Source organism: Clarias gariepinus, chromosome 18, assembly GCF_024256425.1.
Source record: "Clarias gariepinus isolate MV-2021 ecotype Netherlands chromosome 18, CGAR_prim_01v2, whole genome shotgun sequence".
Classification (NCBI taxonomy): domain Eukaryota; kingdom Metazoa; phylum Chordata; class Actinopteri; order Siluriformes; family Clariidae; genus Clarias; species Clarias gariepinus.
In genome coordinates this window covers 3887587-3913602 of record NC_071117.1, presented here as the reverse complement: position 1 = coordinate 3913602, position 26016 = coordinate 3887587, and the positions used below count along the sequence as shown (strand labels likewise).

At 38.2% G+C, this 26016-nt stretch overlaps 1 protein-coding gene and 1 long non-coding RNA gene across 2 annotated transcripts in view; both read right to left on the bottom strand.

Annotated features, from left to right (window-relative positions):
- Window positions 1-2256: 2256 nt before the first annotated feature.
- Window positions 2257-3307, bottom strand: LOC128506167 (uncharacterized). Its single transcript, XR_008355690.1, has 3 exons — window positions 3208-3307; window positions 2721-2752; window positions 2257-2627 (listed from the first exon to the last, which is right to left on the bottom strand). It is a non-coding gene; the product is annotated as an uncharacterized LOC128506167 (long non-coding RNA).
- A 5894-nt stretch (window positions 3308-9201) lies between these two features.
- LOC128506321 (CMRF35-like molecule 1) overlaps window positions 9202-26016 on the bottom strand; it is a 103174-nt gene continuing 86359 nt past the window's right edge. The window contains exons 7-8 of the mRNA XM_053476733.1: window positions 10314-10360; window positions 9202-10016 (exon numbers count right to left, since the gene is read on the bottom strand). Of these exons, the coding sequence (XP_053332708.1) occupies window positions 9723-10016; window positions 10314-10360 (341 nt within the window). The 3' untranslated portion in view covers window positions 9202-9722. The remainder of the gene's footprint in view (window positions 10017-10313; window positions 10361-26016) is intronic.

The following is a 26016-nucleotide window of genomic DNA, read 5'->3' as shown; positions in this document are numbered from 1 at the left end:
AATGAAGAAAAGTGGTGTGGTTTGGCCATGACTTGAGCAGAAACTGTTTTCTTACAGTAAGGGGAAATGTAAAAGTATTAAAATAATAAACTATATCAATAGTGAATAGAAGAATAAAAGAAGCATCCAAAACAAAATTTTGAATGGATTCAGACCTCAACATACTGTCTCTGCTTTGATCTGTGTCCTCTTTCTTGTTTAAAAGCATTTAAATAAAGGTTTGAATAGGACTTGTTTAACCATACTCTGAGATGAGGGAGCGGGGGTTGCGTGGTTACCATCACTTAGTCAATAATCTAAAATAAAAATATGAGGAATTATTAATGATGTGTGAGAAATGTGATTGTGAGGTAAAACAATCATACCTGTTGTTGAATCTGTGCTTTCAGCATATACTGATGTACTCACGGCTTGAGTTGAAGTGGTGTGTGTGTGGTGTTTGGAGTGTGTGGTATTTGCCACAGTAATGATGACAGGAACATCTAAAAGAATGGGAACAGTTTGCTTTAAATCACAGACAGTTAACACTATTTAGATTAAAGATCCATGCCATGAGCCTCGTTTATCAGTATCTGAGTTTACACATTTGATGAATTCAGCCTATTCTACATTGTACATGGTGCTTTAATAATCACTGAATCATGTGAGAATATTACATGATGTAAGGAAGCAGTATAAATGAAATTTCCGAGTATGTGGAATAAAATATGATCCAGGTGTAACATACAATAAAAAACCAAAATGAAGCTCAGTATCCAGGAATATTAAAGTGTAAACATTGTGACACGTGTAAGAGAAGAGACAGGTACAACAGATACACATACAGTAGGAGAAACCAATACAGGGATTTTAAATAACAAACACTCAGAGACTAATAATCTAAATCCTACACGTCCTACAACAGGACTATCTGCTCTCGGCTAGACTCGATAGAAAACACTAAACTCACATTCTGTGTTGAACAACAGGAAGAAGAGAGATGAGACTGCAGGCCGACTGCACTGATAAAGCATTAGTCCTGATCTTTAAACACATAACCTGTAGTTAAGGACTGTTGTTCAGCTCGTATACAGATACACAAACTCTTCAAAGTCAATTTTACACTGAAAATAAGTAGAGATAATGTTCCCATGTGTAGGTGACTTGAACATGTAGGTTTCCTCATGCAGTAAGTGAAGTGGAAGCTCCTCTGTGTGCTTCTGAAGATAACCAGGAGCTCTCAGCACCCCTGAGAACTTCACTACTTTAAACACTGGAACCTCTCTATAAAAGTTCTGTGCTAAATGTCCATCAGTGCAAAGCTTTAATTTGACACTGATACTGAACACTGAGACTGATGAGGATTTGGAAGTGTTTGTACTTACCTAGAATCAGGATTCCTTTAATTACTCAGGAAGTTTGAGTGTGTGAAGTGTTGAGCTCAGCTGATGTCAAAACACATTCAAATTAGAAAGACAGTTCTGTTGTAAAACTTAACAGTAGAATTGTGTCCTGCACTATAAACTGTACTTGTGTTTTTTTTTTTTATTCTTACTCAGTAATAAATTAGACTACACTATGTTTCTAATGCCTTATATTTTTTGCTTAACATGTACAGAGTCCTGTCACTGTGTAAGTGTCTGTGACAGAAAGCTCATACTGCTCCCTAGAGGACAAATTGTAAAGACAGTGTTAGGTCAACAATAACACTGTAAATATGGGTGGAAATTCTTAGTTTACTTATAGCACTTGTTCCACCTTCCATTGAAAAAAGACAAAATGAGGGTGGTGATGTCACTGATTACATCAGCCAGTTTTAAAAAGGGATATTTTGCACAAAATGACAGGGTGGACTTAAATTGCAGGGACACTTACAAAATGTTTGTTGTTATTATTATTATTATTATTATTATTATTATTATTAATTTATCTATTTATTTATTTATTTATTTTTTGGTAAAATATATAAAAATCTATAGGACCTAAATGTTTGAGTATGTGAGTAGTATTTTTTAATGTTGAAAAAAATAAAAGCATATAAAAGTTATTTATTTTTTATTATTTATTTTGTGTCATTTAAAGCACTTATTGCACTCATTAAAATTCTCAGATCAGCATCTGGGACATGATGAAATCAAGCACAACCACATAAAATGAAATGAACACAACTCGGGAGATGTATAATTGTACTGAAATGTGTCTAAATGTTTGGTCATTTATAATAAAAACTTAGAATTCTATTATTATTACATGATAACTGGGTGATTGTCATAAGAACACCAAAGGAACTTTACAGAAATAAAAAAATAATAATAAAAAAATGACAGAATTGTGGATGATTACCAAAAAGAGAAAAGAAGATTTCTTTAATTCAAATGAAAAATTTTATTTGTCACTTACACAGTCAAACACAATATGATATGAAGTGGAATTGTTTACACATATACATTGCTTACTGCAATATTATTGAAGCTCAGAGTGTGGTAGACTGAATCTGATTGGTTATTAGCTGAGGTCAGACTCTGGTAGACTGAATCTGATTGGTTTGTGGTTGTGTCTAGACTCTGATATACAGATTCAGGTAAATTGTCTTTTTCTCTTGATTGGAGAGGAAGCGAATGTTGGTCATTTTCATCGTTTATATTTGTCTAAAAATGTAAAAAATGAAAATAATTAAAATGTTTGTTAGTAAAGTGTTTGTGTAAGTAATAGTTGAAAAGAATCAGTGGTGTGTACAGTACCTCTCTGGGAGATTGTGTGACTGTTTCCGAGCCTGCAGAGGGATGAATCAAGTTTAATTTCATATAAAGTACATATACTGTAAAGCTCTAAAAATTACACCTAAAAATTGAGAGTAAAAGCTCTAAACTCGTATCCTTGTGTACTTTAGCATTCTGGATGTGAAATAAAACACAGAGATTATAAAGCTGACTGACAGATTTAAAATGTGCATATGGTCAATGCTGAAATGCTAAAATTACAGAAATAATTTGTTATTTAAGTTAAAAAATCATTAAAAGCCCATTGTGTGTCAGGGCCCCATTAGCTGATATATAAGCAGGAGTGACTGATACCCCAGACTGTAGTGTACCTAACATCCAATCCAGCACTCACTGTGTGTATAATAAATAAAACATCATAGACTTAGTTACTGTTGTCTTTTAAATTTTGGAATCAGTAACAGAAAGTAAGTTAGTAACAGTTAACCAAAGAAAAAGTAAGTTTTACCTTGACATTTTATTATGCAGTAGACGGCTAGAATCACAGCAACAGCTAACAACACTGCACCTGTACTGATCATGATGTAACCAGGTATATCTGAAAAGGCTGGACAGGACACAAACATCATCATAAACGTTTAAATTACGTAAAAAAATGATCAGATGAGATGAGATGAGAGAAACAGAAACACAGATAGAAGTACAACAACAGTTTGCAGAGAATTTAGAAATAACAGCTACCATCATTTTTATGTAACAGGAAACATGTGGAGGATGTATTGGGTGTAGTCACGCTAATAAAAATTATTTAACCACTTAACATCCATGATTTTAGCTACAACTGAAATGTGTTTAGTCGGACATCAAACTTGTATACACTTGTAAACTTTGTGCTCTGGTGCGGAACAGGAAGGGGCCGTCCCCAAACTGTTCCCATAAAGTTGGGAGCATGAAATTGTCCAAAATATCTTGGTATGCTAAAGCATTATGAGTTCCTTTCACTGGAAGTAAGAGGCCAAACTCAAATCCTGATGAAGAATGCAATAAGTCCAGTCGTGAAATTTCCTCGCTACATAATGTTCAACAGTTTAACTGTTAGTGGTATTATAACAAAGTAAAAACTATTGGAAATGCCGTAACTAAAGCATTCTTATGGCATTCTATCATGGTACCATGCTGGAATTCACTGAGCTCCTGAGAGCGACCCATTCTTTCACAAATGTCTATAGAAGCAATCTGCACGTCTAGGTCCTTGATTTTATACACCTGTAACCATGGAAGTGACTTGAACACCCGAATTCATGGAACGCCTGATAAGTGATTACTTTTAGCAATATAGTGTATATAATATATTTAATATATTTAGTATATATGTTTAATATAAACTGAATAAATAACAGATATGTGGAAAGACAATATCAGGTAGAAATGGAAATGAGGCTGCAGTTAAAGTTTCATAAGCAGACTGATAACCAGGCAAGTGAACCTAAGCATGTACACTCACAATGTAGCTGTGGGATATTGGGTATTCTCTATCTTTATTAAAAAAAAAAATATTTAACATTATGTCAAAAATTGAGTTGTGTTTAGACATGACTTTAGCAGCAACAGTTTAAAAGAAATACATTAGGCATGATGAGGTGAGAAATTTTTTTTTTGAAAAGTTTAAGCAAGAAGTTCATACCTGTTGTTGAGTGTGTGCTCTCAGCATGCATTGATGTACTCATGACCTGAGTTGATGTGGAGTGTGGAGTGTGTGAGACAGTACTGATGGCAGGAACATCTAAAAGAATGAAAGTTGAGCATTTTTTATTTCAGGCTGTTCATATTTATGATTTGAAAATCCATTTATTAAGCCTCTCTCATATTTTTTTTAATCATAAAAGTGTGATAAATGAGATCCAGTCTACATTGTACTTAAAGTAATCCCCACATCACCACTAGATATTTATAATTAACAAATAAATTTGTCATTTTTCTGTCTCCTCTGTGTAACACTCACCTGTTTTAACCAGAAGCTGAATCTCTGTGTAAGAATTAAACAGTATCCCCTCTACCCCACACCAGTAAGTTCCTTCATCCTCTGGTCTCAGATCAGTGATAGTGACGGTGAAGACTTTGGCTGTTGTGTCGTCATACAGAGAGAATCTGGAGTCTTTAGCCGGAGATCCAGACTGAACAGGAACGTCTCTATACCCAACATAGGGACATTCACCTCTGCAGAGATACTTGTTGTAGTTTTCATATCCAGATGTGTAGGAACATTTAATCTGAACTGATCGTCCTCTGTATCCAGTTACTGTAGTTACAGCATCAGTACCAGCTGGAGAATAATATACAGTGGAACCTCGGATTACGAGCTTAATTCGTTCCGGAACTGGGCTCGTATTCCAAAACACTCGTAAACCTAATTTAATTTTCCCATAGGAAATAATGGAAACTTAAATTATTCGTTCTACAGCCCAAAAAAATAAATACATAAATATAATTAATACAAAATATAAAGTAAAAATAAAACAAATACCTGTACTTTACCTTAAAAAAATGTAAAATTAAACCCAGACAGATAAGGGTTTTCTTTTGTGCATGCAGAGTGTATGTGTGTAAAATGTGTGCGCGCGCGCACACACACACATTAACGGATAGACCGTTTTTAAAACCATTTAACCATTAGCAAGAAACATTCCTAGCCACACTCACGTGAGCGCATACTAACAGGATCACTGCTGTAAGTAAAACAACAACAACAAAAAACAAATTAAACAGCACCTCACCTTTGAAAACAATCGCGACAGAGAGAAGTTTGTGTGTTTATTTGGCAACCTGAGAGAAGGGGGGATGAAGGGGGGCTCGTTCGCGTTTACGGCCCCCTTCTCTCAGGTTGCCAAACAAACACACAAACTCTCTGCCTTACACACACTCAAAAACACTGCAGGCACTAAGACCCAGCAGGGGAGACGATAGGTCTCGGCTTTACAGCTCCCCTTCTCTCAGGATGCCAAATAAACACACAAACTCTTCTCTGTCGCGACTGTTTTCAAAGGTGAGGAGCTGTTTAATTTTTGTTGTTGTTGTTTTACTTTACAGTAGTAATCCCGTTAGTATGCACTCACGCGAGTGTGACTAGCGATGTTACTTGCTAATTTTTAAACGGTTTTAAAAACGGTCTCTCCGTTAATGTGTGTGTGTGTGTGTGTGTGTGTGTGTGCGTGTGCGCACACGCACATCTCACACACACACACACAGCGCGTGTGTGTATTCACCCAGCAGGAGAGATGATTACCTACAATTCTGCTGCAAGAGAGAGAAAAACCGTTGGCTTACTTGTGATGACGTAACGCTCGTTGTTAAAACAAGAAGCGCATTAAAACATGATACTCGGTGCTCGTTAACTAAGACAATGCTCGTTTTTCAAGTAAAAAATTATTAAAAATTGTTGCTCGTCTTGCAAAACACTCGTAAACCACGTTACTCGTAATCCGAGGTTCCACTGTACAGTGGATTGAAATATGATCCAGGACCATGGTGTATCATATAAGACCAAAATGAAGCTCAGTATCCAGGAATATTAAAGTGTAAACATTGTGACACGGGTAAGAGAACAAGATATATGTTGCAGTAAAATGATGCATCTGCACATTACATGTATGTGTGCGTTCGTGTGTGCGTGCATGCAATAAGCAGTACATAAATTTTAAAATAAGACACTCGGAAACCAATAATCTAAATGATATGTCACTGTGTCCATCAGTGCAAAGCTTGATGAGGATTTGGAAGTGTTTGTACTTACCTAGAATCAGGCAGAAGGTAAAGATGAGGACCATCTCCATTCTACATCCACACTCACAAACTCCTCAGATAATAATAATTTAAAAACTGATCAGTTAGTTATGATTAACACACTCACTGTCACTGTCTCTGTGCGGTGTGTATTTATGTGGTGTGAACAGAAATCAACACTTCCACATTTTGAGCCAGTCACAGTAAACCACCCAGGAAGTGTGTCTGTGCGTGTGTGTTGTGTGTGTGTGTGTGAAATGTTGAGCTCAGCTGCTACAAAAACACTATTTTTCAGATGCAAAGCTTTGCGTAAACATTAGACTGCACTTTAAACTGTAATGTATTTGTATTTGTTATTCCCTCTTAGTCTATGGTGACCAAAGCTTCATAAAACCCAATTTTACACAGAACTACTGAAAAGAGAAACTCAGCCATTGCAGGGTGTTCTCTACCTTAAAGACACACTAACTTATTTCAATAGGCACCATTGTGGTTAGTCTGCTGGCATCAGCGTTGATTTGGAATATAAAGATAAATTGGTGTGCAAGTGATTAATCAGGCTATGTCTAATTGATTCTGACGGTGAGGACTTTGGCTCATGTGTCATTATACAGAGAATCTGAAGTGTTTAGGAGGAGATCCAGAAAGAAGAGGTACAGGAACGTCTGTAAGGTCCCGGCTGAAGTATTTGATCTTCCTCTGTATTGTCCTCTGTATCCAGTTACTGTAGTTACAGCATCAGTACCTGAATAATATACAGTGGAATGAAATATGATCCAGGACCATGGTGTAACATACTCACTGCAAAACATGCTGTCGGAACAAATAAAAACCTTGAATTCAGTCAAATTTATAAAAGATTACTTAATGTAAAAAAAAAAAAACACAAGATTATAATCCTGTTTTAAGATTTATAATTTTTATAATATATTGATCATAATTTTTTCACTTATTCTATTGACAATAATTTTGCATTTTTCAAAAAATTATTAAAATGAATTATTAAAAGTTAACTGACAAGTAGTTTTATTTTCATTTGATTCAGATGTTTTCCCTTGTGAAGATGTCACGATTTGCAGTGCAAATAACAAATCTGTGTATATTGTGGGTACAGATGGTAAAAAAAAAGAAGGTTCTGCATTCCAGACTCATTTTAGAAATTAATACAATAAATGAGTGTCTTGTTAGTTATCTTCTGTGGCCTTACTGTCTCTGTCTCTGTGATGATGCATGGTTTTAACAGAAACCACTTCCACTATAAAGTAAGAGACTGTGTGAAATGTCCAGCGTGTGAAATGTTCAGCACAGAGGCTGTAAACATGTTTTCAGCTGACAGCATTAAAAGAAAGTTTTGGACAATCAAATGTATAAATGTATTGGACTATGGTTGGAAGATCCCAGGTTCAAACCCCACAACCACCAAGTTGCCACTGTTGGGCCCTTGAGCAAGGCCCTTAACCCTCAACTGCTCAGATGTGTAACGAGATTAAAATGTAAGTCGCTCTGGATAAGAGCGTCTGCCAAATGCCTAAATGTAAATGTAAATGTAATAAATATCATGTAGTTAAGATGGTGATTTTTTATTATTATTATTTTGCAAATACCTTCGCAGTGGCTTTATATGGTATTGGATTCCATTGATGTTTGCTCTCTTGTAATAACAAGATCATAACACAGTTTACAGTACAGTCTCGCTTCTCTGGGCTCCATTTTTGTAACCTAGCATCATGATTTTTAGAGGTGACTCAACAGCCAGGAGACAGTAAAATTACTGTTTTATTCTCTTTAGCATTAACTTTTTCCTGTGAGAGGGTGTGAATAGCAGAATAAGTTTTATTTTATTTTATATATAACAGATGTTTGCACCCACTTTCTAACGAAGCTTCTCCACCATGTCCTACAAAGAGCTGCTCTTTCGCCATTTAGGATCTCTGAAACTTTAGCTCTAGTGAAGGTTTGGTGAGCATTGTGCTACTGTAAGCCTACCATCTGTGGCATTGTCATATACGATATTTTTTGTTATTTATTTGTTTGCTTGTTTGTAAATAAATAAATACATTTAATAATTTTTAATAAATAAAATTAAGGAATTAGGAATCACACATCATGAAAGGAATCACACATTTTAGTCCAGTTAATATGTTTAAATAGTAAATGCTAGCAGAAGTGAAAGAACAGGTAAGAAAGAGGAAGAGAGTTCATATCACACATTTCTACTTTGAACATAAACAGGAGGATAACGAGTAATAAATAAACATACTGATGTTATAATAAACTACTGAGTGTTAGGGTGCTGTGATGAACTTGAGTTACCCCAAAGTTTATTTATTTATTTATTTTTTTCCAATAACACCTTGTTCCAGATACAATGAAACCTCGGATTGCGAGTAACGCGGTTTGCGAGTGTGACGCAAGGCGAGCATAGATTTTTTTATAAATTTTGAATAGAAAAAACGAAAAAGTCTTGGTTTACAGTACCAAGTATTATCTATCACGCTTGCGCTTCTTGTTTTGACTCCGAGCGTCACGTGATCACAGCTGAGCCAACGTTTTTTTCTTTCTCCTGCCCTGCAGAATTGTGGGTAATCGTCTTCCCTGCTGGGTCTTAGTGCTCGTCTCTTACTGGTGTTATCAACATCTGTGCACATGTGTACTGTTTACTATAACACTTTTATAAAACACATTTTATTTTGTGTCTGTATGTGTGTGTACAGGGCGCGTGTACTGTTTATTATAACACACGTGTGCGTGTCTCAATAGAGAGGTTAAAGATCTATTTTCTCTTTTTCTGTGTCAGCATGCCATTATGTGTGTGCACGTGTCATTGGACACCACGCCCCTTCACACACACACCCCTTCTCTCTCCTTCACACGCACGCACGCACACGTGTGTGTGTGTGTGTGTGTGTGTGTGTGTGTGTGTGTGAATGTCATGCTGCACATATAAAAGAGAAGGGTTACTGTGTAAAATGAGAAGAAGGAGAGGGTGTCACACAAACACACACACATACACATACATACTGTACACATAATACATATTCCTCATTCCTCATATTGCAGGAATTGTTTTTATTTTTTTTTTAAATATAAGATGAAACACTTTTTATCTGTTGCACTATTGTCAGCACCGCTGTTCGAATTATTTCAACACATTCTGACCAGACAGATATGAGACCTAAAATAGACTGAATTATAAATAATATGATAATAACTCATGATGATTAGCATTCTGTTGTATGCTAATCAGCCACATTCAGTGTCATTAACAGTAGCATATTCACATGAGTTGTTCTCGTGTTTGTAGATCACTGCTGTAGAATCTGTGTTAAAACTCACTGCTGCGTACGTTAGACTTTCACCAGATTTCACACCCGATGGTGGAGCAGCGCTGACTGATGAGTCAGAGGGAATTGTGGGTAATTCAGGGTCAGAATAAATCTCAGAGGGGTTTGTGGGAGTCAGAGCAGTGGAGTAAAGTGTGTTAGTAAGACTTATGTTGTCTTTAATCTCCTCATAAACATAATCAGGATGTGGAACCTGAGCAGAAGAGGAAAAAAAAAACACCTGTGATTATAGTTTTTACTAAAAAAAAAAAAAAAACATAAAAGCTTAATTTTTTACAGGAAACCATTTTTAAGTATACAGCCTGGCCAAAAACATCTCACACTGTCAATTTCTTATTTCATCATTAAATTGATGTAATAATCATTAATCATTAAACATCATTATATCAGTTAATGTGTTGCTGGTTTAGTGCAGTACATTATGTGTGACTACAATATTGTTTATGTGTTTTGTTGGAACCAAAGAAGATTTTGGAGAAACACAACTCACCACATTGTGGTTTGAGGAGCTTTGTGCAGGTTGGGCTGGAGATGAGGCTGAACACATAATATAAAATATACAAACAACAATAATTAATACAGTTTGTAAATTGTCTGTATCTTTGAGATAAATGTAGATTTCTGACATGGTGCGTTATCCTTTGATCATAAAGAGAATACTCAGGTAGGCTGTGCCATTTAAACCCTGCCCCAAATGTGCCAATACATTCCCTGCCACACCATTACTCCATCATTGAGTTGCTGCCTTGTGATTGCCTGATTATTTGTATTAACAAGTAGTTTACCAGGTGATAAACTGCTTAAAACGTGTCTGGTGAGTATTTTGAAAGACGCGTCACATACAAAATCTCACTGATGTTAAACTTCTACAAGCAAAATATTTTATTTTCCTGTATGGTGCATAAAATGATTAGTATGGAAATATTCCTTAATAATTTATCACATCTGTCACCACCTCACCTTATTTTTATATAATTTCACAGTTCAGCTTTTTAAAAAGTTAAATCATACTTTATTAAAATTTTAAATAACTAAATAGATTTGTTTGCGGTACCTCTGGTCTTGTTTTTCCTCTGAAGGGCGACAGTAAATAACAGGACAATGAGAAGCAGCGCTAGAACCACAGACACAGCAATGATGATGGTGGACATTGAAAATCCTGAAAGAGAAAAGTGATCATAATATGAAGGACAAATTTAAATTGTAAAATATCATTTAGATTTCAAGCGAACACTTATGCTCCAGATTAATGCATGTGCGCAAAAGTAAAGTGAGACAAAAGATGCAGATGATAGAGTTTGTTTTGTGGCCTTCAGACTGTGAATGGTTGTCTTGTTTAAATATCTGGCCATATAGGAACAAAATTAAGCATTGAGCAGCTGTGGTTTTATGTTTTTGTATATAATCCGGGTTAGCACATGGACATCCCTCTCAGACAGCTTCCTCTTGCATCCACACTTACTCCTGTTGTATGTGGTTCGTCCTTCTTGCTGGTACACTGACGTTACCCTGGATACTGTGGCTCTTGATACACCACAAAGACTTGCTGTCTTGTTCACAGATGTGCCAGCGAGACACGCACCAACAATTTGTACTTTTTTAAACTCTGATATGTCACCCAAAATGTCGTGTACATTGGAATGTTTTAAACAAAACCGTGCTTTTACATTAAACATTCACACTCTGATCTTACTGGTGGAATGTGCAATCAATTTAAATTGGCCACCAGGCTGGTCAAACTTAGCCATGAAACCTCCAACAATAAATTGGCCAGTGTTTCAGTTTCATTGTCCAACACATACATTTTACTCTTTTGTTTACTCTTTTAAGAATTTTCTTAAACAAACATAACTTTTATGAAATTTGCAGTGAATAAAGGGTTAAAATAAATTCCAGGACAGAAAACGATGCCTAAAACATGTACATCTTATAGACATTCTCATAAAAATAAATGTAAATAAAGGCTCAAAACACATGATATTGTACACACCCTGAGATGATGGAGTGTGGGTTGGGGAAGCGTCAGTTAGTGGATTCATGAAAAAAAAATGATGAGACATAATGTATGATGTAAGGGGAGTGTAATGAAGAGGTCAAACAAAAAGTTCATACCTGTTGTCAGTGTGTGTTCTCAGCACGCACTGATGTACTCATTAAGTGTGTTAAAGAGGGGTGTGTGAGGTGTGTGAGGTGTGTGAGACAGTACTGATGTGAGGAGGATCTGAAAGAAAAAAAAACTGCCTATTTTTAAATTCCAGACTAACTTGATAAATAAGTTCTGTTCTACATTGTACACGGTGCTTAAACCTTCAGGGGTCAGCGAGACCACCAGCGGGACAACTGGCAATTTTTTCTGGTAAATGTGAAAAAAAGTTAAAATGCTCCATTATATTTAATCGTATACATAAATGTGGTCTAACTCTGTAAAGGCTCTACTTTTATTCCTGTACACTCACAATATCAACAAAACATTGTGGTTTTGTAAAATAAAAAAATAAATAAATAAATAAAAAGTAAACGCCTTTTCTGAAACGTGTCGCTAAAATGATCTGAAACTAATCAAATACTGCACACACAGACATGAGAAATATGTCAATAGAAAGATTTAAGTGTCTACTTTAAATACAGAAACTTAAATGAAAAAAATATATATACAGATGTGGCCATTAAGACTGCGCGTGTTTTCCCGCGGGATGCCGCAATTTAGCGCGCGGCGTGCATTCAGGAATTTAAATAAATGTGTTGTGCTTCACTGAATATCCGCCAGATGGCGCATGGAAGGACTTTATTTAAACGCCGGACCAAGTACTGTACAATGAAGAATTGTGTATAATTACTTAGTCTAAAACAATATTGTTCCCAATGCTGAAGCAAACATGAATTTTATTTTGCTTTACAACAGATCTTTCATGATAAATGTGTGTATATGTGCTTCATATTATTTTCATAAAGATGAAATGAGATGCCTAAATTCGTGCTTTAAAATTCTTAATAAGTTTCTTATATAGTTTTTGTAATGTTTTAACAGGGACAAAACAGTGAAAGACATGGCAATGTCTCGGTTTACATGGTGTTGAAATTAATTTAATTTCCTGATAGTAGGCTATCTGATAGTCTTAACTATGCGAATGTCCTGATTCCTGAATATGCCAACATATCTTATTTAAAACGTAAAAAATGTGTCGACATCATCAGAAGACATGAATGAACTATATATATTATATTATTAAGTAAATATTATTTTATGACCACGAGCTTCTTCTGGCATTTTATAATAATCATCATATTTGCTGTTTGTGTCCAGCATTTAATAATTATTTCATACATTATTTAACCACGGCTGGAAATAATAGCTGGAATGTGATGTGATTGTGAATTCATGACTAAAATAAAGCAGTTTGTCTTTTGTAAAGTACTTTCACTTTACAAAAGGCAGCGTTTTTATTAAAAGGTTGATAAACGTGTGTTGTACAGTATATACACCGCGACAGCGCGCGCAGTTACTCACTTCTCACCTTTCATGTAGGTCTGCTCGGACTAATTCGTTTTAAACCCCTCAAAACTGCGTGTGTATACAGCCCCAAACCTCCATCAGTTATTAACAATAGCATCTATTTAGAAAAAATGCCCCAGTGATTTCGGAGCTTCAGAAAATCTCCCGGCGCTCTGCGCATAACACCGGGCCAACTCATGTCGGAAAAAATTTATAAACGGTTTCTAAACGTGGGCTATTGTTTTTTTTTTTTACTTATAGTATTTGTTAATTTAATTTAAATGAGGTTTGGGCTCAGGACTTTAATTCGGCATCGTGATTCTCCTCTTTAATTTACTCCATAGTTTTAATCAGCGCTCAGCCGCATGCATGGAGTTTTCCAGAGCGCACCGGCAGAAGTAGACTAATGATTATGAACGCGTCGGGAAAACAGCAAGCAGACTGACTCTGACCATTTATAAAAATGCTTGCGTTAATTTTCTGACACGCTCAAGTTCACCAAAAACAATACAGAACAGCGCAGCTTATTTGCTTTCAAACATTTATAAAATCACGTTTTTTCGTTATTGTGAGTGCGCTTAAATAAAAGTTGAGTCTTATAAAGGCATGTAGTCTTATATAGTTTTATTATATAGTTTTTGCACATTAATCAGAGTCCTCATCTGTTACATTTTTGAGGACAATAGTTTTTTTTCAGCCTGTCACGGCGTGCGCCCAAATCAATATCGCTCCTCGCTCACTAGTTAGGCGGCCTCTCCTTCAGATATGCGAAGAAGCGGGGCTGCAGAATTAGGCACAAATAGTGAAGAAGAGCTCTCCTTGCTAATGATCCCGGGTTCATCCGCGCTATAAAATACTCGGGGTTTGTTGGTTTACAGTGGATTTTACTACGCGGTGTGAGTGAGACGCGCACACAATGCGGAAGTGCGGCATGCAAGCGGGGCAATTGGAACGCGCCCCAGAGACTTCAAAGAAGAGCAAGCGCGAGCAGATGGAGGCAGGAGCTGCTGTCCGCGGATGGCCGTCGTACTCGTATTTTATAGCGCAGGGTGCAAACCCGGGATAATTGGCATGGATGAGCTATGTCCAGCTCTGTACCAGCATGTCATGTGGGCATTATAAGACTAAAAAGTGGCAGCTGGCACGCCTAAAAATAGACGCAGGTTAATTTTTTTATAGTCTAAATTAAAATCCTCCTCTTTAGTGTCTCCCCAAGTGTGAATCAGCTGTTCTCACCTATACATATTAACCTATACGTTCTCACCTAAAGTGTTTAGGTAAAATTCCACCTATACAAGTGTGACAAATATGCAAAGAAAAAAAATAGGAAGGGGCAAATACTTTTTTATGGCACTTCACATGTAGTCAGATTGTTCCACTGGGCTGAAACTGTGGCAGGTGGAGTTATAGCACTTTTCAAATCACACTTACTATACACTGATATGAATAACATTTAATGATAAATGCTACGTTAATATGATCTCGGGCTTGCTCCACATTATAAAAGCAAAGCGCGGAGTTTAGTCCGAGATCAGGGAAGTACGAGATGTGGTGGAAAATAGGCAGTGGCGGTTCTACACTGAATTGCTCCCTAGGCGAGACTCCCTCCCGCCCCCCCATCAGCGCCACTTCTAACCAACCAAACCCCCTGTCTGAAGTCTGCTCGGTCTTGTTAATTTGTTTTAAAACCCCCAATTCTGTGAATTACCCCAGCAGCGAAACCGGTTTGATGACTTCACACCTGTTGTAAAGGTGAGATGGTTGATTACAGTAACTGTGGGTGCGCTTCACCTCGGAGCGCGCTGTCGCGTTGTATTCAATGAATAGACTAAAACAAAATCATGTTTGCTTCAGCATTGGAAACAATATTGTAATAGATTAACTTTATTAAAGATTATACACTTTTGTATTATTTGTCCACACACGTGGGCAATTTTTAAATATTGATCCTTTCTCGATGCAGCGAATTTTCTGAGCAAATTAATAATAATTTCCATGAATGAAAAGGAGGAAGAAGAAAAGGTTACGCGAAAATAAGAAAAAGCTTTAGAGGTAAATGCTGTGAAATGCTTCAAATGAACAGATTCTGCCTATAACAGGTCAGGGACAGTGAGGCTGGATCCAGCAGCGCACCACATCCCACATCATAATACATGCTGATGATGACCAACACGTCTCCCCTGATCTACCAGAGCCAAGTAAAAAGAATGGCAATCAAACAGAATAAAATTAGTAGCAGCATTAACTTGTGCTAGTAATTATGATGGTGGTCAATATTAATTGAAATAATGTTTCTCAGCATTATTTTGTATTAATATTAACTACCATAATAATTAAAATAAGTAACTAGTTTACTAGCGTGAGCTACTGCTGCTACTGATTTTATTTCAGCTTACCTGTTGTAATGGGTAACCCCTAGAGGGCGATAAACGCCCTCTTTCGGTTTGTGTTTTATGTTTTTTGTGTTGTAGTTTTGTTTGAGTTGGACTTCATGTCTCAGACTGCACCTCGGTCAGGTGAGGGGAGCACTCACCTGAGCCGAGGAAGAGTAATTAAGTTAATCATTTTATAGAGCCTGACTGAACATCAGTCAGGCGTCTAGCATTAATTGTCTTTATAGTTTCTGTGGTTATGGTTTTGTTTGGTAAAAGTAATGAATTAAAGTTTCCAAAATGCTCTAAGGGAAAAAGAGCTTTTGTTTTTTGTTATACTTTAATATCATTAAATAAAAGACTAACCTGAAGTCCTTGTCTCAGCCTCTGCGATTATGCCACGCACCCACAGACAACCAGAACGTGACACCTGTTCAGTTTTATTGCCATTCCTTTTAAAATATTGTCTTTATAGATTTATATGTTGTTTGTCTTGATGTTCTTTTTTTTTCGTTTCTTTGTTTTACTAATATGACCCAATATATGTTCAGTGATACTTCAAATAACATGTTTAAATAGCATTGATTTCTGTATTGTGTTATATTTTTATACTAGTAACTGGTGTTAAAAATGTATCTCTACATTAATGAGCCAATGTATTATGGTGTGGGCTGCTGTGGGCCAGGAAGTCCAGGGCCACTTTTTGGTCCCAGTCCGCCCCTGTAATAACGAATGGAGAAAGCGCAGTCAAAGCCCGGGGACTCTGTGTTCCGCGGGGGCCAGTCGTGAATAGCTGACACTCAGTAACAGCCAATGAAATTAAAGCATTTTTGTTGCTTTCCACGTGGTGTGGCGTTGCTTAAATAATATCTGTATATTATCCGTATATCCTATAAAATTGCCCAGACCCTGGTTCGAATCCCGCTCTGGGTGAAAATGTAATAAATGTGAATCCTTTGTTTTACACTTTTTGCTTATGATAATCATTAAATTATAGCAACTGTGAGGTGAGTGCTAATGTGTTTCATAGCTTAAGCAAAAAAAAAAGTCTCATTTGCAAACTGAAGCATAACTTGATAATGTAATGGCTATATCGTGGCATTTTAGCGCATAACACTGGCATTTTGCGCACTGGCCAGGAATCGAACCCGGGTCTCCCGCATGGCGGGCGAATCACCTACCACTGAGTCACCAGTACCCGTCTGCGTTTAAAGCGCATAAAAACAATAAAACAATAAAACAATACTGTTATAGGCTAACGTCAGACATCTTTGTAGTCCTTTTGCACACGCGCGGGTGCGTTACAATAATAATAATAATAAATTCGGAGAACTACTACTAATAATAATAATAATTCTGAATGAAAATGAAGAATAAATACATAATACAGTTTGAGCTTGACACGTTTATGAGCTCTGTCGCTTTCTGTCAATGGGCGCCTAAGAGACATAACATTTTTCGGCTTCAGTAGACACACAATACTTTACACTGAAACACGATTGCCCCCTACAGGTATTAAAGTGCATTTTCACAGCTTGCCGCGGCAAGTCGTGGGATCCCTTTTCCGAAAACGTGCGTTTTTAAAGGCCAGATCTGTATTCTCATTTTATGTAATCTGTATGAATCTAAGGAGAGGTACAGTCTTTCTGTCTCATTCATTTTCCAAAAATGACTTGAGACAGGACACGCCCACATGCTTTTCACAGGGTACCAGTCTGGGTAATCTACTTACTGGGCCACGCTCCCAACTCACACACACACACACACAGACTTAATGGCACGTGCTGTACAGAATGTTCAGGAAAGTGGAAGGATTTTTGTTTTGTTTTTTTTGCTCCGGGCGAGGAGGAAAATCCAGCAAACTGTTACCATGAGAAAGTTATTAAATCTTTTATAATCTTCATTCTGATCATATTAAACAGTTTTTTTTTTTACCAGCTTTTACTGGTTTTTGTGAAATATTCTCTTTCAATGTCACTTATATATTTTAGGTTAGCATGTAGATAACACTGCTAATCCTGCTAACATACTGCCTTATGTAGCTTAGCACAAACACTTTAGCTCCCTGTGGCTAAGCTAATGCCCTATTTAGCTAACAGATGTTGGTGAATATCAGCTGTGTAGATTTTCAGATGTAAATGTAAATCGTAATGCAAACAGTATAAGTCGTTGTATGACATTACAAAAGCTCAATGACAAGATGTTCATGATTAATAAATTAATGTAAGATTATTTTACTCTCCTCTGTGTAACACTCACCTGTTTTAACCAGCAGTAGAATCTCTGTGTAAATATCCTTCCCTGCCCGATCTATCGCACACCAGTAAGTTCCTTCATCCTCTGGTCTCAGATCAGTGATGGTGACGGTGAAGACTTTGGCTGTTGTGTCGTCATACAGAGAGAATCTGGAGTCTTTAGCAGGAGATCCAGACTGAACAGGAATGTCTCTATTCCCCACAGATGGACATTTACCTCTGCAGAGATACTTGTTGTAGTTTTCATATCCAGATGTGTAGGGACATTTAATCTGAACTGATCGTCCTCTGTATCCAGTTACTGTAGTTACAGCATCAGTACCAGCTGGAGAATAATATACAGTGGAATGAAATATGATCCAGGACCATGGTGTAACATATAAGACCAAAATGAAGCTCAGTATCCAGGAATATTAAAGTGTAAACATTGTGACACGTGTAAGAGAAGAGACAGGTACAACAGATACACATACAGTAGGAGAAACCAATACAGGGATTTTAAATAACAAACACTCAGAGACTAATAATCTAAATCCTACACGTCCTACAACAGGACTATCTGCTCTCGGCTAGACTCGATAGAAAACACTAAACTCACATTCTGTGTTGAACAACAGGAAGAAGAGAGATGAGACTGCAGGCCGACTGCACTGATAAAGCATTAGTCCTGATCTTTAAACACATAACCTGTAGTTAAGGACTGTTGTTCAGCTCGTATACAGATACACAAACTCTTCAAAGTCAATTTTACACTGAAAACAAGTAGAGATAATGTTCCCATGTGTAGGTGACTTGAACATGTAGGTTTCCTCATGCAGTAAGTGAAGTGGAAGCTCCTCTGTGTGCTTCTGAAGATAACCAGGAGCTCTCAGCACCCCTGAGAACTTCACTACTTTAAACACTGGAACCTCTCTATAAAAGTTCTGTGCTAAATGTCCATCAGTGCAAAGCTTTAATGTGACACTGATACTGAACACTGAGACTGATGAGGATTTGGAAGTGTTTGTTCTTACCTAGAATCAGGCAGAAGGTGAAGATGAGGACCATCTCCATTCTACATCCAGACTCACAAACTCCTCAGATAATAATAATTAATAATGTTCTGTTAGTTATCGTACACACACTCACTGTCTCTGTCTCTGTGACTGTGATGTTAGTAGAAAGTGCCTCATCCACTTCCACTTTTGAGCCAGTGACAGAAAACCACTCAGGAAGTGTGTGTGCGCATGTGCGTGTGTATGTGTGTGTGTGTGTGTGTTTGTGCTAAGCTACTTTAGAATTAAGTGTAGTGTTAGTGAGATGAAGTATTTCACCATCAACTTCACATGATCTGCTTCCTGTCACTTATTACTGTCACTGTCACTATGTGTCGGTCGTGAACATTACGGCTCTTTAAAATTATCCTGCCTGGGGCGCTTTGTTGCTTTTAAAGCAACATGTTATTGGTCAACTACATGTCATGATGTGTAGTGGTGTGTGTATCCACTGAGCAGGAGGTGACAGGCGGGGTTTCAGACACAGCACACAGGGAGATGAAGTAACAATTCAATTCAATTCAATTTTATTTATATAGCGCTTTTAACAATGGTCATTGTCCCAAAGCAGCTTCACAAAAAAAATTTAAAGATTTTTTTTTTTTTTTAAGAAAAGAAAATATTTGGAAGTGTGTATGTGTGAGAAAAATGTGTCTAGATAATAATTAAATGAATGAATGATGAATGAAATGTCTCTGATGAGCAAGCCAAGGGTGACGGCGACAGTGGCAAGGAAAAACTCCCTGAGATGGCAATAGGAAGAAACCTTGAGAGGAACCAGACTCAACAGGGAACCCATCCTCATCTGGGTGATAACAGATAGAAATAACATCAAGTGTGTTGTGCAGGTGAAAGTTCAATATATCAGAAGTTGTGTAGATTCAGTTCAGCAGTAGGTGCAGAGGGCAGATGGGGTCAGATCACTGGAAGCACAGGAGCAGGATGTGTAGCTCCAGCCATCATAAAGCAGAATCTAGCTGGAGCAGGTCCTTCTCAAGATGCCTTAGAAACCTTGCAGGGTTGGCCTTTGTCTACTGAAGCTGGCACAATCTCCAGATGTCTCAGGATGGGTAGAAAAATACAGAAAAGATGGAGAGAATTAGCGTAGTTGCCATTCAGGATAGATGTACTGGAGTATAAGGTTATGGGATGAGTTACCCGTATGCCAGATTAACACTAGAAGCGCCGAGCAGCGGTCATTTGACCGCAAGGGGGTAAAAAAAAAATAATACTTCACACTCGATCAATTTCCAGGACCCTCCTTCCATGACTTTTCCTAGTTCTGTGAGCTTAATCACCCTGTAAGCTTAAATTTTTAAAATCGCACCAGTAAAAGCCAGTATAAAGCTATTTTGCTCTTATTTACGTGAAATCGCTGACAGCTGCGCGGCGGCGTGACGTTTCCCGTCTTTTCCAACCTGCGATTCTCATTTCTCTCAGCAGATGGCGCAAGGAATCGCGCATACTATTTATGCGTCATTCAGTGCGTATATGTAATTATCTCAGGATTCATTCCATATATGCAGTTTTTATTTATATATATATATATATATATATATATATATATATATATATATATATATATATGCTTCCGTAAAATATCGACAATTCGCCATTCGTTCTGGCGTTGATAATCAGCGATATTTTATAAGGACATTTAGGGAATTTCGCTTTACTTAATTTTATAAGGATTTGAGAAAATTAATTAGTTTGTTCGTTCTGTTAGAAGCTTCCGTGAAATTATCTCTAAAACAATATTGTTTTACATATTACATATGTAATGGCCCCTCCTGAGGATATAAAGCCTCATTATTGAATGTAAATAAATCAGATCTACCACAGCAGATAATAAACTATGCTATGTCATAACCGAAGCAAACACCACGATTATGCCTCGTTTCGTTCAGTGTTGGCAACGGACCACGCGCCTAATCGGCGGGACGTGGTTCACTTTGCGGCGGTGTATTATAAACCTGCGGAATGTTTCACTGCTTATGCATAAAAGCGAGGGAAATGTGAAAGTGATGTGTGGCCACTGAATGAGAACTTAATCAAAGATTTCGGTAACTACACGGAGTGTAACATCTGCATAGTGACACTAAACAGCTGAACACCTTCACTTTTCAGTTTACCTCTGAGAAAGAAAAAAAGCTGTATGTTGTGTGTTTATATGTAGAATGTTTATAAAAGTACACGAAGTAGGCACGCGCGTGCGCACAGACACACACACACACCTCCTCTGAGCCCTCGGTCAACATCTAATGACCGTCGATATGCAAATGAGTCAAGACGTAGCCTAACGTGGTGTCGGAGAGGAAAGACTTTGAAACAGTTTCAGCGTTTTTTTCAGTTACAACAAGCACAGCGATGAGTCCACGTTGTTTCACTGGTTATGACATAGTGACACTAAACAGCTGAACAACTTCACTTTTCTGTTTACCTCTGAGAAAAAAAAGCTGTATTTAGTTTGTTTATATTCAGAGTAACACCTTCCAACCACCTCTCATAGTCTATTGTTAGTTTTAATGATTTGGCTGAAACTAATTATCACTACATAAGTACCCCAACACCCCTGATCATGAGTTTCAGCTGAAACTAATTCTATACATGCAACAGAAAATGTAGATGCAGATTCCAAATGTATAAAGATACATGCTATATATATATATTCCGCTTCTGCGTGTTTCTTAATCTTTCCCTATATATATATATATATATACTTTTCAAATAAAATCGCTATTACTTGACCCTGAAGTTTAGTTTAGCACACAAAAACTGAAAAGTTCTTTCTGGTAAATCAACTGCATATGTAGTTTATTCACAGCAATTCATTAATAAAATGAATATACATTGTACAGTACAAGGTAAACACGAGAAAAATTACAAAATAAAAAAACAAACAGTGTCTTCTTTATAAACAGCTTCTACTGTGCGTCGAGATGCTGAAATCCCTTGCATGTTGCCCCTCAATTTTGTGCTTCCATTTCAAGTGGAGAGATATTTGACCGACAGCTTAGAACAAAAGAACTGTAGGTGTGATCACAACCCCCTCCGAACGACCGTGCCATCAATCACTGACCACCTCAGAAGTTCCCTCCAATGTATGCTGATGTTTTGCAAGTATTTTTGCAAAACTATGGCACTCTCTTGAGAGGTGGTTGGAATGTGTTATTCATTCATTTATTCTATACAAGGGCACTAACTACACAGATCAAACTGTTACCTTATTTTATTCTTATACTCATCGCTGTGCTTGTTGTAACTGAAAAACGCCGCAACTGCTTCAGGGGAGGTGTGTGTGTGTGAGAGCGCGCGCGCTGCAGCCTGTGAATGAATACGCACAGCCGAGGGACAGAGACATGAGGGACATCTAATACCGTATTGTGTAGTGTCCCTTTTTCAGCGGATTTCTCTGCTACCGCAGATCAGTTGATCAACTTGTAATATATTAATTTTAGGAACATATTAACATGTGCAGACATTTAGTTGAGGGGGCGCTGCCCCTCTTGCCCCTGAATAGAGCCAGCCTCGATTACACACACATACACACACACACACATATATATATAGCATGCATCGAATACACACACATATATTTTATAGCATGTATCTTTATACATTTGGAATCTGCATCTACATTTTCTGTTGCATGTATAGAATTAGTTTCAGCTGAAACTCATGATCAATGGTGTTGGGGTACTTATGTAGTGATAATTAGTTTCAGCCAAATCATTAAAACTAACAATAGACTATGAGAGGTGGTTGGAAGGTGTTACTCTGAATATAAACAAACTAAATACAGCTTTTTTTTCTCAGAGGTAAATGGAAAAGTGAAGTTGTTCAGCTGTTTAGTGTCACTATGTCATAACCAGTGAAACAACGTGGACTCATCGCTGTGCTTGTTGTAACTGAAAAACGCTGAAACTGCTTCAAAGTCTTTCCTCTCTGACACCACGTTAGGCTACGTCTTGACTCATTTGCATATCGACGGTCATTAGATGTTGACCGAGGGCTCAGAGGAGGTGTGTGTGTGTGTGTGTGTGTGCGCGCGCGCGCGCCTACTTCGTGTACTTTTATAAACATATAACCAAACAAAATACAGCTTTTTTTTCTCAGAGGTAAACGGAAAAGTGAAGTTGTTCAGCTGTTTAGTGTCACTATGCAGATGTTACACTCAGTGTAGTTACCGAAATCTTTGATTTAGTTCTCATTCAGTGGACATAAGCAGTGAAACAATTCGCAGGTTTATAATACACCGCGGCCAAGTGAACCGATTAGGCGCGTGGTCCGTTGCCTAGCAACACTGAACGAAACGAGACATATTCGTTGTGTTTGCTTCGGTTATGACATAGCATAGTTTATTATCTGCTGTAGTAGATCTGATTTATTCAAATTTAATATTGTTTTAGCGATAATTTCACGGAAGCGAGTTCAGAACTAAATCGCTGCTCCGAGACGTTCAGAAGCTTTAAATAGAATTAAACAAACTAATAACATTTAAACATTTAAACAAACTAATAACATTTTCTCCATACGATATAAAATTAAGTAGAGCTTTCCTTTTTGTTATAGTACGAAGCCCCTAGATGGACAAAGGAGGAGAAAAAACGGCAGAAAAAAGTCAAAAACTTTGGGTTATAATTCCAAACATGACTTGTTTTTTCTTTCTGACTTGTTTTTTCTCTCTTCTTAGAGACTTTGTAGTAGGTTTTCTCAGTTGAATATAAAAAAAAGATACCGCTTATTATCAACGCGGGAATGAATGGCGCATTGTCCAAGTGCAAGTTGATCTTGGAGCTAAACTATTTGCTTTGGGTGAAAGCGCCATCTAGCGATCATTGTGTGTCAGCAGCAGCTTCCCATTCAAAACAATAGGCGGTCAAATGACCGCTGAACCGCGTTTTTAGTAGGTGACACTGGCCCGGCGCTTCTAGTGTTAAAGAGATGCGTCTTGAGTCTACTTTTGAATTGGGAGACCGTGTCTGCTCCCCGAACAGTGTCTGGAAGGCTATTCCAAAGCTTTGGAGCCAAATATGAAAATGCCCTGCCCCCTTTTGTAGATTTTAAAATTCTGGGAATTACCAGAAGTCCGGAGTTTTGTGATCTTAAGGGACGTGGTGGATTATAGCGTATCAAAAGACTGGTTAGGTATGAGGGAGCTAAACCATTTAAAGCCTTGTATGTAAGTAGTACTATTTTGTAATTAATTCTAAATTGAACAGGTAGCCAGTGCAGGGATGATAATATAGGTGTTATATGATCATATTTTCTTGATCTAGTGAGAACCCTGGCAGTAACAGTAGGAGAGAGACGAGAGAACATGCGATACACAGACGAGACGCTGGAAAAGGTTTGAAAATTAGTGACAGTATGAAGTTAGAGTGCGTGAGTTTAAAATGTAATATTGACCAGGCTTTAAATAAAATTCATATTGAAATAGTAATTATTTTACACATAATTTTACATGTTTTATAACAAATTAATTTAAGCAATATATATATATATATATATATATATATATATATATATATATATATATATTGCTGGAATTCCCATCAAAAGACAATACCTACTGCACCCTCGAGGACAAGGTGTGTAAATATGAATAAATCACAAGTGAAGACTGCAGAGTCTGGAAGAGAACGACTAGGACAGGATTGGAGATGTTTATGATGCTAGTCTTAGAAAAACATTTTCAATCAGTAAAGTTGTGAGTTCAGTAATCTTTGTCCTTGATATTGTAGCGTTTTTCACAGCTAAGCAGGCACTTGGAGAGACGGGTGAGCTTCCTTGCTGCCCAATGCAAATGGCTGGAAGTAGTTTATTTTGTAGTACAGTAGGGCGAAATCACAATACAACACAATACATCACAATTCAATTTCCTTAAAAACACTCATCTAACACACACACACACCCCTGGCCGAAGCCACTAACCCAAACACCTTTTCCCAACAGGGTGAACACAAAACAATCCCTCCCGCAAAGCATGATGGTAGCCAATCAAAACCCTGCCCACGCCACACTGCCCCCACCCGAGCTGTGACCGTCCCCGGTCATCATGGCGAACTCAGTCTAGGAGGCGTGCCGGCGGTCGGCGCTGGGAACGCCGGAGTCTCTTTGCGGAGGAAGGAGGGGTGCAACCGTCCTTCTGAGGCGGCCTGGCCTCCACAGAGTTCGATGTCTCACTGGCGTTGGGCTGATAGGGAGCAAGACGGTCCCGGTGGAGCACGACCACTCGCGACCGCCCCATCAACCGCACCTGGTAGACTACATGGAGAGCTGGGCCAGTACCGTGCAGGGCCCCACCCAGTGAGACATAAGCTTAGGCGAAAGCCCCCTTTTCTTCCGGGAGAATACACCCAAACCTGCTCCCCAGTAGCAAAGTCTCGTCCCCGGCTGTGGGTGTCATACACGCGGCGCTGCTTAACACCAGCGTCCGCCAAGTGTCTACGCGCCAACTCGTGGACACGGAACAGTTTGTCTTTTAGCGAACAAAAATAATCCAACCCCGGCTTCGTAGGTAAATCCACTTGTGGAGGAGGACCGAACACAAGGTCCACGGGCGTGCGCAATTCGCGACCGAACATTAACGCCGCTGGCGTCAGCTGTGAGGACTCCTGCACTGCTGTGCGATAGGCCCACAGCACGAGGAGCAAATGTTCGTCCCCCCCCGAGGCGCTCGCACACTGCAGCAAACACCTCCGCCTCGAAGTTACGCCCCTGATCGCTGTGCAACTGCTCCGGGGCGCCAAAACGGCTGAACACCTCATCCACCAGCACTCGAGCCGTGGTGGAAGCGCTCTGGTCAGGAACAGCAAATGCCTCTGGCCACTTGGTGAAGTAGTCCATGGCCACCAGCACATACCGGTTCCTGTGATCGGAAATGGGAAACGGCCCAAGAATGTCCACGCCCATACGCTCCATAGGTGCCCCCACCTGAAAGTCTTGCAGGGGTGCACACGAGCGCTGGGTAGGGCCCTTCTTTGCCGTGCAGACGTCGCATCTGTGCACAAAGAGTTCGTTATCAGTGTGACAGTGT